This window comes from Schistocerca nitens, chromosome 8 (assembly GCF_023898315.1).
Source record: "Schistocerca nitens isolate TAMUIC-IGC-003100 chromosome 8, iqSchNite1.1, whole genome shotgun sequence".
NCBI lineage: Eukaryota > Metazoa > Arthropoda > Insecta > Orthoptera > Acrididae > Schistocerca > Schistocerca nitens.
This window is the reverse complement of record NC_064621.1, coordinates 603,282,277-603,297,802: the sequence shown is the minus strand read 5'-3', so window position 1 is coordinate 603,297,802 and position 15,526 is coordinate 603,282,277. Positions and strand designations below refer to the sequence as shown.

The 15,526-nt window shown below is 37.1% G+C and overlaps 1 protein-coding gene across 2 annotated transcripts in view; it reads left to right on the top strand.

Moving 5' to 3' along the window:
- Positions 1–314: 314 nt before the first annotated feature.
- Positions 315–15,526, top strand: part of LOC126198484 (uncharacterized) — a 100,666-nt gene continuing 85,454 nt past the window's right edge. For both annotated transcript variants that reach the window (XM_049934852.1, XM_049934851.1), the window contains exons 1-2: positions 315–1,064; positions 12,989–14,235. In XM_049934852.1, coding sequence (XP_049790809.1) covers positions 1,010–1,064; positions 12,989–14,235 — 1,302 coding nt within the window. In that variant the 5' untranslated portion in view covers positions 315–1,009. The remainder of the gene's footprint in view (positions 1,065–12,988; positions 14,236–15,526) is intronic.

Sequence of the window (15,526 nt, the reverse complement as noted above, 5' to 3'; positions counted from 1 at the left end):
ATATACAATACAACTTGCATAACTTTTGTTTGTCAAAAGGAATCTTTTGAAAGACCTCCCAAACAATTTACAAACGTTTGCGTTCTCGAGTTTCGTGTACTTGGTAGACAGCAGCCAATGTAGGGGTGACGGGACGGGAGGGGAGGTAGCCGTCCTTCGCTGCGCACCGTAAGGCTGAAAATCGCTTGGCCACCGTCATGATTCTCGTCCTTACGGTCTTGTGCATTAGGACGACAATTGTATGTCTTTGGCAACATTCCCACTCCGAGTGTGATTTTTTTTTTCCTCTGCGGCCTTCGGGACTGTTGACGCCGCCAGATATACGCTGATGAACATAAAGAATATAAGTTCTAGAGGTTATGTTCGGTTTCTAAATATACGAATTGAATTTAATTGTACTTACTTATGTAACTTGTGGTATCGAATACTGCCACAATTTCGGTTTCCCTAGAGTTTCGATAATTTTCTAGTGATATTTCATATTATCTTGTTTTGTCTATGAACATAATAATGCTTTCATTAGACTGTCGCAGATGAGATGTTGCAACTCTCCTCCGTGCCGTACTTGAGGGACCATGGAAATTTAAGCTCTAGCCTCGAGCCGGGGGCCTGGAAATTTGATGTGACGTCACAGGAATGACGATGTAGTCTTTTTGTTATTGCAGCATGGAGCGCTGCCATTGGTTGGTTTCCCTCGATGACCGCCATTTGACGAGAATGACTCACAGGTGGAGAAAAACTGGCGCTGAGAAAATAGGGACCCTGTATGCGAGGCTAGGCGGGGCATTTCCCTTGGCTTTCAAATCGAAGGGGAGAAATGTGTAACGCTCTGAACGCGAACAGAAAGAATGAAGTTTACCAGTCGAAGTGCTGCGTGTGCGCGTTGTCATAATAATGACGAAATGTGAAATTTGTATACAATTTACACACAAGTGATCCTTGTTTTCGTATTCTGTCTGCTCAGTGCTTTCGTCAATTGTTACATGGCTGAAACAACGTGAGAGCTATAATGGCGTTATCCTCGGTTGCCGCCTTATCGAACGCTGGAAATACAAATAAAGGAGGTAAGGGAGAACTGACGTATCGTGCGGAAATGAGTAAAACTGTTGACGTGATTGTTTTTTTTCTTCTTTCACTTACATATGTCACTGTATGTGGAACTGTTGAATTTAAGCAGGTGGTTTTACTTTGTGTTTATAGACGTCTGCCTGTATAGGAATTAATTTTTTTAGAGTTTGCAAGTATGCTACGTACACAGCTCACATGTGTCATTGCTGTCAGATAATGTTATGTGAAATTTCATGTAAAAGTGTAGTTGACCTAATTTGCTTTAGATTGCATGTCAATGTAGAAACAAGAGTGCCTTATATATGTTTGCTGAAGTGTGGCAAATCGTAAGAACCCTTGTACGCCCTGTACATTTTGTTTTAGTCTCTTAATGGCATATGGCTTCACCTTGGTCTCCGTAAAATTAATTTAGCGTTACCACATCGTGCTGTCATAACACGTATTGTAAGACGTCATCAGTTGACAGATACCATAATTACGTCGTTAAAAGATTTTCTACTCGTTACATACGTTAGATGGTATTAAAAATACAAAGTGACGTTTTATCAAGCCCGTACTGTATATTGGCCCTCTTTACTTACATATGTAAATAAATAATCTACTCAGACTGTTTTACGAACTATAAAACATTTCTTCGTGTAAGGCGCAAACCATTTTATTCTTAGCCGTAATTTATAACCTGTCAATCAACTAATGATACTGATACGCACAAACCTATATTTTTGTAAGAAGCCACGTCATGTGTGTACTAAATCCGATATTTTTGTGTCAGGTATTTTTAATCTGTTTTACATTAGTAATATTTTGAAATTAACATCGTTTTAAACTGAATTTTCTGACATCTGGTATTGAGATGCAAAAAATTGTATTTATTAGCTGACACTAAATTTGTTTGGGTTATTTTCTATCTGTACCAGAATTTGTATGTTCGTATGTACAGTAGCTCTTGTCGTGAAGCAGGTTTTTAACACGGGCAAAAAGTAGTTTTCAGTTCCTCTAGGCTACATTTTTTATGCATAGTTGAAGTTGGAAACCATTTTCTTTCCTTCCATAAATTTATGTAGTTTACGTTTACCACTATTGTATCTAAAACTTGCAGGGATAATGTGCAAATTTACAGAGCTTTAGGAATCTTATTGAAAAGCATATCAAACATGTGTTCACGTACATGTATTCTATTAAAAGTCCACCAGGTGTGAAAGTTCAGTTTATATCCTGCAAAGTTAGTACTAAAAGTGAATAATATGTGCCATTTTCTTTTGAGTTCTTGCTCTGAGTTAATGGTACTTACCTACCAATAAAATGGCAAGACTCACAGACTGCTGCATAATCATGAATTCTAGTATGTTTGAGACAATCGTTTCTCAGCACTATAAGATTGCAGGCCATGCTGTCACATTCTTGGAATGTTTTTGCTAGCCACAATAATTTGGTTTTTATGTTCTCTAAATGTACATGCTTACCATTTATTTCTCCTGATGAGTAGTCTGCTTTTCATCTTGGACTCAACAAATGTAGGCTGTGTTTGAAACGTTTTAGATCAGTAGATAGTACTGTTGGTCTAATTGATTCAGTGTCTCAAAATTTATTTATTTATTAACTTTTAACTATAAAGAATGAAAAATTAAAACATGGTAGCCCATATTGTAGGTAACTACTCTTTCTTTGGCAATAATTGTGTTTGTAGATGTTTAATATACCAATGTGGCTCTGAATAAGTTATATTAAGAAATGAACAACAGCTGAGGGGAACTTCATATTCAACTGTGTGATATGGCATTCATTGACTACCAGTATCTTGCCAACTTAACAGTGCTTATTAATATCAGTGCTACTAGTCTTGCGGTCATTTATTATAATGTCCATCACCATATATCTGTACGTATGTTAGGCATACAAGAAGTCATGTCATTGAAAACAAATTTGTTAAAAAAGTGAAGTAGGGCCTACCTACTATTTCCAGTTTTCTGTTTTACAGAAAAATCCGTAAAAAAAATTCATTTTTACTGAAAAATAACTTACAGGAATACCCCGAAGCCAGGCTCTTAAGCTTCTTGCAGTGTGTTTGACTAATCACTGGTGTTGTACAACAGTGACCTATGCATACATCTCAACTCCATTTTTGAAAGCTCATTACTTGAAATTAGAGGAATAAGATGTGTGCTACAGTTTGCACTGTAGCCCAATATGAGATGTGTGTTGTTTCTATGAAGGACATAAAATACTGTTCACATTATTTTTAATGAGATTTGAGCAAAATGTATGACAGCACTTATTTGTGATTCTCCTATGGCACTTGTGAAACTACACCTTAAGGACTTAGGCTTTGCCATTGAAAAGTGTTATTTCTCATGATCATGCAGAACAACACTAGGCCTAGGAATCTTTTGTATAATAGTGTTGGTTTAATTTACTTACTAGTGGAAAATATGTTTCATCCATAATGGCCTGTCTAATACACAAAAGAAAATCATACATTCACTTCTTCAGTGGTCATGCCATATAATTAAGAGGAATTTCATTGTTTTTACACCATGAAATGTGTGTGCACCTGTCATCAGATATGTGTGACATAGTACATGCTCTTGCTGCATGATACCATATTGCACACATATATTTGTCACTGCACATTTGAAAACCACAGTCTTTTGCATATATTATGATACCAGAGATCTAAAAAAAAAAAAAAAAACTGTGATGCATGGTTTGAAACACATGTGGTACTGTATGGCAGCATTACTCTTTGTTCATTGTCCTGCAGGTGTCAAATGACACTACCTTCTAGTCACAACACTGCCAAATACATAATCTAAAACTATGGTAGTGTGACTGAAATAGTAAGTGTACTTGTAAATAAAGATGACTGAAGTAGTAAATCAGTTATTTTTTTGTGTCATTTCTGACAGTTTAATACACATACCATTCTCATTAGTTTAATGCATGTACAATTCTTATTTATCTGTGATTGCTGATGCTATCAAATTGGATAACATACATTCCATCCTGTGCACTATAGGTCTATTCATTGTTATATTTACTAGGGATACTTGCCTCAGTTTGTGGTAGTGATGGGAAAAGAAAAAAATCAATATTGCTATCCTCTTCAGATAAATGTGTCTTCATGATAGCCATGTTGAGCGTATCGGAAGTATTGATGTTTATGTTTGTGAACACACAAGATCATACTTCTCATCTACACTTTCTGAAATTAGCTGTAATGATAAATCGATCTGCATCATAGCCCAAGACCTAAATTAAGTTGAAAGGTGACAGTTTGGTCGTCACTTGCCAAGGACAATACTTTTCATAATGAAAACAAATGCTGTGTGAGAAATTTAGAGAAGCTACATTACATACGAGGCAAATTTTGGTGCTCTTTATGTACATGTAGTCTAATCTATATAATATCAAATATAAAGCCTTTTCTGGATGCATTTGTCTTCAGTGTAGCTTTGTGTGGCAGGAAATCTGGACAGTAAACACTTCTGACGAGAAGAGAATAGAAACTACCAAAATGTGTGCTGTTGAACAATGCTGAAGATTTGATTAGCAGACCTGATTACGAATAAGATGTTCTTAATTGAATTTGGGAAAAAGAAATTACTGTACATCCATCTTTTTAGAGATAGTTGGGGGACTCAGTTGTTTGTTACAGGGTAAAATGCTGAAACTGGTAGCCAAATAAAACAAGTTTGGAAACTAGACAGTTGAAGGCTGTGTAATTTGGCATCCTGAAAAGAAATCTACATCACAATTTGAGTAAAAGAGGGGATTGTTCGATAGAACACTTCCTGAAGCACCAAGGAATTGTGTTTGCTAAAATGGGGTTAAAATTGAAGAGAGAAGCCAAGGCTTCAATACAGGATGTAAGTTCAAGTGGATACAGGTTGCAGTAGTTAAGTGGAGGTGAAGAGGTTTTTACAGGATAGACTAATGAAGAGAGGTACGTCAGACCAATCTTTGGGACTGAACACAACAACAAGAATGTACATGTGTTATACATCAAATGTGAAAAAATGAGGGTTGGGGATGGGGGCAGCTAGTTAGTTAGCTACATGTTCCATGGACCATTGGATCATTTTGCACAATAGATCATAATGAAATGTAATGAGTCATTTTACATTCACATCATGAATCAATTAGTATGTATGGTTACTTTTTTTTTTAATGGAATGGGAGGAATTGTCAAGGAGACACTTTCTCAGTTCATTATCAAATTTTCCTTTGCCATCTGTCAGACATTTTATATCGCTGGTAAGTGATCAGAAATTTTTGTTGCAGCACTGTGCACTCCTTTTGTACTAAAGACAACCTTAATGTGGTGTAATGGATATCATTTTTCTTCTATTATTTTAATTATGTACCTCATAGTTCCTTTTGAACTGTAGTGAATTACTTACAACTAACTTCACGAGGGAATAAATATACTGTGAAGCAGTAGTCAGAATGCCCAACTCCTTAAACTGATGTCTACAAGATGATTGTGGGTGGCCACCACATATTACCCTTAAAACAGCAAGTTTTTGTGCAATGAAGACTTTTTTCCTTAAAAATGAGTTACTTCAGAACATTATTGCATTTGACATTATTGAATGCAAATATTCAAAGTATGTCAGCTTAATGATTTATCTCTCCACAAGATTTGCATGATTCTAAGCACAAATGTGACTGAAATAAGTTGTTTTAGGAGTTCCAAAATGTTTTTTTCCTTCTACACGAACCCCTAAGAAGTCTAAAGTTTCCACCCTATTTATTATTTCTTCACCATGTATTACACTTATCATTGGTGTAGTACCTCTGTATGTGCAGAATTGAATATGTTGTGTCTTTTTAAAATTGAGGGTGAGACCATGTGCAGAAAACCAGCCAATGATGCTTTTAAGAATGTTTATCATTTCTTATGTTTGTGTACATATGCTTGGATTGTTACAATATTGGTGTCATCTACAAAAAGAACTAATTGTGCTTGTTGTATTCTAGATGGAAATCGTTTGCATGTATGAGGAAAAGCAGTGGACCTTCGGGAACCCCATACTTGATTTCTCCCCAGTCAGAATTGTGTCCCTGGACTACATTGCTTGAATTACTAAGTACCGTGCATTCTTTTGGTCGGATATGACATTATCCATTGGTTGGCTATACCATCAAGCCCATAAAATGTAAATTTATCTAGGAGGCACTATATAACTCTTGTTTGAACTTGTTATTTGCAGACAAAGTTAATGTTTTTGGTTGTAATTGAAAGTAGCCTATGATCTCTCTTTATTCACATCAGTAGATTGGGTTTACTATCAGTTTAGGGTGTATTCTGGGTGCTCAGCTGAATTTTTTAATTTAATTTTTATGCATTTTGGGCATAAAAATTGAATTAACAGAAAGCACACCACAAACCAGCAACTAATAATCATAATAGCTACAGGGATTGTCGTTCCACAGCAGAGAAGTATTTATTTGTGAACCTATAGCTTATACATTTATGGTCACTCTATATATTTCATGTATTTTAGAATACTGGTGTGCCCAATTGCTAATGTTGCTTGACATAAGCTATGTCCTATCAGTGTTTGTTTGTATTGTTGGACTGCAATACCGTACCAGACACAAGTGATTCCAGTTCATCCAACATTCCATCCTCAGCTTCAATGCATTTTTTGCCTACCGCCACAGGATACCAATTTCTGCACTGACTTAATATGACCATTTTTATTTCGATAAATCAGAAGAATTGTTACTGCGTTTCTCATGACAAAAGGTGCAAGAACTCTTCTTGACGAACTACCCATGGTAAAGTCACAGTGGGTCTCATATATCATAGCTAATGCTTGTACAGGTATACTAGAAACATTACTTTTCTGCTTACCTTTGTGAGTAATCACTGTATTCATTGAGCCAACTGTGTGCACCCCCAATTTCAGATAAATTTTCATTGTGACTTTGATTTCACCTATTTCAACATTCGTTATATTGCAGCTTCAACATTTCTGAAACCCATTGATTCATTTCATTTTAGGAAGTTTAATTCAGTTGTCAAAGTGTTTTAAGAAGTATGAACTGATGTTTCAGTTTGGTGTCATTGGTAAATTTCCAGGTGCCATACATCTACATGATTAGTCTGCAATTCATACCTACATGCTTGGCAGAGGATTCATAGAGCCAGTGTCCGATTATTTCTCAATGGTTCCAATTTTGAACAGTATGTGGGAAAAATGAACATCTAAATCTTTCTATGTAAGCTCTGATTTGTCTTATTTTATTGTGATGGTTATTTCTCGGTGATAGTTGCCAAAATATTTTCGCTTTCAGTAGTTGGTGATTGAAATTTTGTTAAGAGATCTTGCCGCAATGGAACACGTCTTTGCTTTAATTATTGCCACCCCAAGTTGCATGTCATATTTATGACACTCTCCTCAAACAGTGGAAAATTGAGCATGGAATGTAACAATACAATGAGGAGGATAGTTGCTTCTCACCATATAGCGGAGGTGCTGAGATGCAGAAAGGCACAACAAAGAGACTGTCACGCAATTCAGCCAACAAGGCCTTTATCAAAATAAGACCACACACACACACACACACACACACACACACACACACACACACACACTCACGCCAACACAACTTGCACACACATCACCAGTCTTTGGCAGCTGGAGCCAGACAGACAGCCAGCTAGTTGATGGCTCCAGCTGCCAGAGACTGTGGTCATGTGTGTGAGATGCGTTTGCTTGTGTGTGTGCATACGTGTGTACATTGTCTACTTTTGACATAGGCCTTTTTAGCCCAAAGCAAATTTTGTGGCAGTCTTTTTGTTGTGCCTTTCTGCGACTCAGCATTTCCTCTATATGATGAGTAGCAACTATCCTTTACATTATATTGCTATTTTCTCTCCTGTTTCACAATAATACAAAACGAGCTGCCATCCTTCGAACTTCTATCAGTGCACCTTGGTGATAAATACGATAAGGATCCCATACTGAACAGCAGTACTTAATAAAAGTTTCACTGCATGGTTCTTCTCTCATTTGTGTTACCTAGAACCCCATGTTTGAAAAGTATTGTGAGTGAATGTCACATTGCCTCGTGTTATGCTGCTCTGTGTGTGTAAAAAAACAACCTCTCCACACTCTCCTTTTGCTGTTTACTTTAGCGTACACACTGTAACTCGATTAAGTCTGTACATACCCTGGAATAAGCTATTTTCCATAGCATTTTACATATGTGGCCCATCTTTATTAATAAATGGTATCTTTGCTTTCTTATTTGTTAAAAACTTCAGGTGAGAGTGCTCACATGTTTAAGCTCATTCAGTCATGTTTGTGCCACACACAGTAATTATTTAATTGCTTATTATAGTTCTCTCTGTAATATTTATTCCATTCCTTACAGGTGCAGCTTTATCTCACTGTCAGACAGAAGGGAAATATATTCCACGAATCTTGGGAGCTGTATGACCTCGCCTCCCAGTTTGCCTTTGAGGCATGCATCCTTAAATCCATGCATTTATTGCTCTATGTATGGTGTTCACAATTAATAGAACATTTTACTGTCTTAACAGAGGTTTTTTTTTTTAAATCCTCTGTACGTGTATGATTTATTGTCGCAACCATAGTGGTTCTATAGTTTTAATTTTCATTCAGTTTGACATGCTGCTGTATATCAGTTTTTGGTGGTCTTCTAGAAGAGTTTGGGATACACAGGTTACAAAAAGTTTGAACTCTATTAACTTTTTTGCCATAAATAAGTTAAGTTTTTGTTAATTAGTGAGACTTGTTTCACATGATTAGTGCTTGAGAATATTTATTATAAAAAAGAAAGTGTTAATTTACAGAACTTCAAGTAATTTCAAAATATACAAGGACAGGGGATAATTTCAAAATGTCATTTTTCATTGCTATATTTAAGGGAGAGACAGAGAAGCTGATTTGTTCCAGTCTTATGTCAGATTACAGATGAAGTTAAAATTTTTATTTAAGTGACGTAATTGTTTGTGATCAGTTAAACCAAGTTACAACCCTGAGGTTTTGTCAGCATGATTGATTGATGTTTTGCTTTCAGGTTTTTAGCAGAGTTGATTCCATTTTTTACACACAATATTTTGACAATCAGCCCAGTTGCCCTCTTCAGGTGCTGCGAGCTGCCTTCTTATGCATACTCACTACCTGGACTCCAACCCATTCAGGCATATTTCTTTAGAACTCGAGCAACGATTATGCATAAGAATACAGCTTACTGCGCCGAGATTGTATGACTTGGTTGGTTGTGATAATATGGTATAAAGAAAGTGGAATAAACAATTTGACTGAACACCCGAAAGCACTCAATTAATGTTATGATCCATTTACAGTTCAGATCTTTTCTTGTTTAGTTCACTTTTTCATTTTTAGGCTTTATGATGCCCAGTAAGTTATATGATTTTGCTATTGCAGATTTATCGATAAAATAATTTTTTATTGTTTACAGCAGTATTAAAAATAATTGTACCTCTTTTCTATTAGTACATTTTTGTGGATGATATCTAATTGGTGAAAGTAGCTCAATGTTTCGTACTCCATTTGAAACAAGGGTTCAGAACAACTTCTTTAGGATTTGTGTTTTTAGTGTTAAGATTTAATTTCTGAATGGGTTGTTATTAAAATATGAGTTATTCAAAAGTGGACACAGTGCGAAGTAGTGAAAACAATAGCTGTGCTCTTTATCGTAAAGTAGACACTTCAAGTTGCAGACAGGCACAATTAAAAGACACTCACATATAGCTTTCAGCCATAGCTGTAAAAAAAAAAAAAAAAAAAACCACACACACACACACACACACGACGCCATCTCTACCATCTCTGGCCGGAATCTTCTCCTACATTGTTGATATTCCTACCTGGTGTTTCCATTGTTTGATAACTGTGCTATTGGAATACAAGAACCTGTTTTCAGTTAACCAGACGAGAGAATACAAATATAGTATGGTCAGATACTAAGCTTTTTAAGCTGTTATATTTTGTCTCTGAGCTGTCATGACTTGTGGGGAATAATCTCCCTCAGAGCAAAAAATATCAAACTGTATGTTTATAATGTATGAGTCATTAGAAAACTGTGATCGTACCTCAGCCCAATGCGCACAGTACCCTGCCAGTTTGTTGAATTGTTCTTCGAATTTGCTTTTTATCCCAGCTTCATCCACTTTACTATCATTCACTGCAATGTGTGCATCATAATTCCCACTAACATGAATTGTCTTACCACTGTGTTGCATTCCCTCCCCTGACTAGTATATATTCATTACAAAACAAAGTTGTCCATCTACAGCTATTCTAAACTACTACTGTGTCTTCCTCATTGAGTTAGTGAGTAGCAAAGTATGCAACAGAACAATTGGCTGAAAAGATAAATCGTTCCATCAGTTAGTTGACTAATGCTCCAGTTGAAGCTGCAATAACTGTGTAATTTTGACTTATTTTTCAAATGTTTGTACGAGTGGATTTAATGTTTGCATTTCATTGAAAAAAGTTGTTCATGCAGTCGAATTTTCGTTGGTGGTTGTTCCTCTTACCCTTTTTAGCATCCAATCTCTTCTCATTTTTTTTCAGCTTTCTCTGCACCCTTCCTTTCACACGATGCATGCCCTTCTGTGTGTGTGTTTCATTCATTTATGTTATAACAACATTACATCCTGGAGTACTCAGTAAACTGTCATCCCCTTTTCGTACATGCTCTGTAGCTTCCCAAAGCAACATGCATGATAATTTCAGAAATGAAGTACATAGTTGATATTAATCTCCGTCCCCATCCATCTCTCTCTCTCTCTCTCTCTCTCTCTCTCTCTCTCTCTCTCTCTCTCTCTCGCACACAGACACAGTAAATAATGTTATGATATAAGTGGTGATGTTCCTGTCTAAATTCCGTAACAGGAAACACGTTTCATTATTTTCCTATCTACATTAACTTCAAACAACTGCTTCAGAATATCATTTTCTGTTTGTGGTAGTTCCTGCTTGATGTAGCCATTCTTCTGTTCCTATTTTTTCCAGGTAATTCTAGTTGACAATTTTTTTTTACTGGTGACGATTTTTGCCATTCGTGGTCTAAGGTTTAATCCACCCCATTCATTCATGAACTCGTCATTTTGATTGTACTTTGTTGTTTATTTCCATACTTCCATCTGTTGTTTCCAATTTTGCGGTGCCTTATTTTCCAAGAGTACACCATTTACAATGCTATAAAAAAAGTCTTGGCACAGTTTATACTTTTTCGGTAATGGTGGTTTTCTGTCAGTCCTAATTTATGTTTCTGTGGGCGTGCTCAGCCGTTTCCCTTTTTTTTTGCCCCCCCCCCCCCCCAGTTAATATCCTTACAGGACAGCAGTCACTGCTTGCTTTACTATTCAAATAACTGAATTTATTTAAATGATTTGTAGGTTCACTTTGTAATGCGTGCATGCACCTGTGTGTGTGTGTGTGTGTGTGTGTGCGCGCATAGGTGTGCGCAGGTTTAAATTTGATCGTCCTTTCTATTTTTTCATACAAGGGACCAAGTGACATTTTCAGTTCCTTTTCCTCCAGTATTCTTTCTTCTTCCCACCACATGTCTTTTTACCATCTTCAGACCACTTTGCATCTGTTCCTTTGCTGCTTTTGCCTCAGAATCTGAAATTTAACATTTCCCTCATGAAAATCTGTACTTCACTGCTTCTGCCACCTTCATGTTGTGTATTTCTAATATTTTTTGCTTCTATGGTACAGCTGGTTGATATTTTCTTATCCCATAAGTACAAATAATTGTTTTGTGAACTTGTTGTCATTCATCTAGTATGAACATCCAAAAATAACTAATTTTCTTTCGTTTCTATATCTGACATTACACTATTGTTTCCTAATGACTAGGGTCCTTTGGTTCTGCTTGGACACAATATATTCCTGGTTTGTGTGATTGGTAAATCAGTGCTAGGCGTTCACTTGCATAGAAGCAGTTTCGTTTCTCTACCGTGTCCTAGTGCAGTGTTTCTTTTTTTAATTTCTTCAAATGTGCTTTTTGTTGTAAATAGTTTTTGTTATTACATATGCTGTTTCCTACTTCTTGTGTGTCCTTTCGTTTACAGCAGATTTTTCTAACCTATTTCTGGAATTATGTCTCCTAGATACTTCAACTTTTTGAACTTTTCTATTCTGCCAATGTCTGTTAAAAAAAATTGTAGTACAAATTATCTTTCTTCTTTTTCTATTTTTTCCATTACTGATAAATTTTGTGTTCTCTACTATACTTTCAGATTGTACAGAGAAATAGTCTGCAAATGACATACAGTTTCCTCCAATCCACTGTTTCGTCCCAGTTTTATTAGTGATGGCTTTTCTTTTTTATATTTATCTTTAGTTTGAGAAGATCATCTGCCAAATGTCCCAACTCACAGTTCATTTCTCTTTAAGAATCTTGATGATGTTGGCAAACAAAATACTGTGTCAGGATGACCATTAAAATTATGTCATGTAGTGTCATATTTTGATGTTTCTGTTGTATTTTGTGTTACAAGTTAAATAAGTAGGGTGAATGTGGGCAGCCTTTTCTAACATACATTTTCCTACACACTCTATAACAATACAAATGGTGTGTGGAATGACAGGTGGGGATGACATATATTTTCCCAAAATAATTATTCTGTTGTGTGGTGGTGGGCGATACACACACTCAAATAGCAAGTACTACTTTAGACACTGTATCTCAGTCTCATTCCATAACATATTTTATAACTAGTAAATCACTATTTTCTCCACAACTAAGTTGGTATTTGAAGTGCTCAAATCTTAATTACAAATATTTGGAAATAGTGCTAAATAAAAATTGTGTTGGGATGGATACTGACACACAAAATGCATAAAAATGATTATATGCCTAGACATAATTTTGCTTAAAATTGTGACTTTTTTCCATCATTTAGGTTTTGAAGGAGTTGCAATCAAACAAGAACGTCCAGATGAAGCTGAAATCCGAGAGCTGGCAGCCAAAATGGTGGAAGCAAATAAGGCGAAGATGGCGAGTGTCCGACCGCCCGGTGCCGGCCAACCACCGCCGCCCAACATGGTCCAAACTGGCCAGCCAGGCATCCTCAACTACCTTACGAGGGCACCTCCTGCCCCCATTGCACCATGCCCTGACAAAGAAAGAGACAAGGACAAAAAGACACCCGAGCCGGACAGGAAACCCCCGTTGGATGAGGAGAGTGTGAGAGGAAAATTTGGGTGGGTGACCCTTGGAAAGTGCCACATACCTTACATATTTCGTTACGGTGAGAAGTATTGTGCCGTTCGCATGGTGGAATCAAAACTTTTAAACAAGTACCTGACATATCTCCATTCAGACATTTACAACTGCACGTGTATCCGCAGCTATTATATTACGGACGCAGAGGCGAGGTTACTTAACGAAATAAATGTGAGGCATTGTGAGGGACAGTTTGGCAGAGATCTTTTTACAACCAAAGATCTGGTCGTACGGTTACAAGATGCCGGAGAATTTTATAATTTTCTTGACGTGTGTTACAACAAGCTATTGCTCAGTTCCAGCAACCCTAAAGATAAGTGTGGATTTGTTCGTATCAATGGTGAATCTGTCGTGCCCTACACCGTGCGTGATGGCTTCAAGTACGTACCGCTATTCTATTTCGAAGGTGAAACCGATAACCTAAAACTCAAGGCTGAAAAGCTAGAAGGTTGGGATCTTGCCTACCTTAAATTTTGCTGCAAGGTCCAAGGCATTCGTAATGAGCTGTTTGCTAGTGAGACGTGTTCAGTGATTAGCCTTAATGACATCAAGAGTTATTTTCCTCCCGGAACCGTGTTCGAAGATTACTGGCCTAACAAAGTGGTGGATTCCCAGCTGCTACTAGCGAGCAGCAAGGCCGGAGCTACGGCTACAGGTGCCGGCATGTGGACAAAGCAGCCACCGCCTCCTCCACCGCCTGTCATCCCTCCAGCTGCACCCCCTGCTGTTGCCGCAACCAAGCCGGATGTTCCCATCACCACCCTGCCTCATCGTGCTGCTCCGCCAGTCGGCTTAACTGCTGCAGTCCAGGCCGTGTGTAACGGTTGGACAGGGCTGGTGGGTGGACAACCGACCTACCAGCCTACTGTAGTGCCGCAGCCCGCTGGTGTTGTGCGCATGACACCACCTGTTTCGATGCCAAATGTGAGTTTCAGTGCAGTGACTTCATTACTTTGTACTCTAATCAAGCCAACTGGGTTTTTATTGCTGCCCTTCAAAAGTTATGAGTAATGATTCGTTGAGTTCATACTGTGATTTACATAATATGATGATATTCATTTTGATCAGATTTTTTATCTCACATTCATATGAAGTGCTGTGCCATTCTTTAAATAGAAAGTTTTGTTTGACCGTAATTGGATTCCAGTCTCACTTGAACATACTGATACCAGTTATAATTTGACATCTGACATAATACTTACATGGTGTGTGACATGTTACATGTGCAAACAGATATAGAACGGAATATGGACAATATTTATCTTTCTTATAGTCTGTAGTCTAGGTTGGGTAAAAAAGGGGAATTCTAGTTGATTGGCAAAGCCAACAAATCTCATGTCATGTGGAAAATTTGAATTCTTGGTGGCATGTATTTTATGTACATGATGTGTGGTTAAATTGAAATTATACACCTTTCAGTCTTGACACACTTATAGTGTTTAGAGTTTACTTGCAAAATATGTTTGACACTAAAATATTTCAGACACGAAACTTGAGTTGATTGGCGGCTGTATAATTCAGGCATGTGCAGGTCATATGGCATTATGTGTATTCCATGTCATCAGTGGCAGCCTTTAAATATGTATGATGGGCAGAATCATTTTTCTGCTGATGATTACTAGTTGGGAGTAAAGTAAAAAATAAGATGCTGAAAATAATTTTTATTTCTGGAGTACTGGTGTCAGCAACTGAGGAGAAAATGCTGCTGCACCTATATGGTCTTGATTACTAATCTACAAGAAGGGCACCAAAACTGACCCATTTTTACAATTTAATGTCTCATCAATATTGAAATCCTTAACCATTTGAATCCATAGATTGAATGCACTATATTCCATGAATAATACCAACATACAAAGTGTTTGTAATAATACACTTATTATCTCATAAAAATTAATGCGATTCCAGGAGCTTTAACTGTAGAAAGTGGAATTGTTGTGCTGTTTCACAAACGCTGCTGACATTTTGTAGGTGATTGGGAAGTCACCCATAATCTTACAAAATGGAAAGTTTGTAGAATGTTGTTTATATACAGGAATGGGGAGCACACATTGAATAATGAATTAGGCACTACTTGCCACAACTGCACGCAGAACAGAGACATATTGCATATTTAAAAGGTCATTAGGACAGGTAAGGCTGCAGTGCTTGAACTGAACAAATAGAGGTAAGGCAAAGTATAGTCAAATGAGAGGATCATTATTCTGTGTCCAGT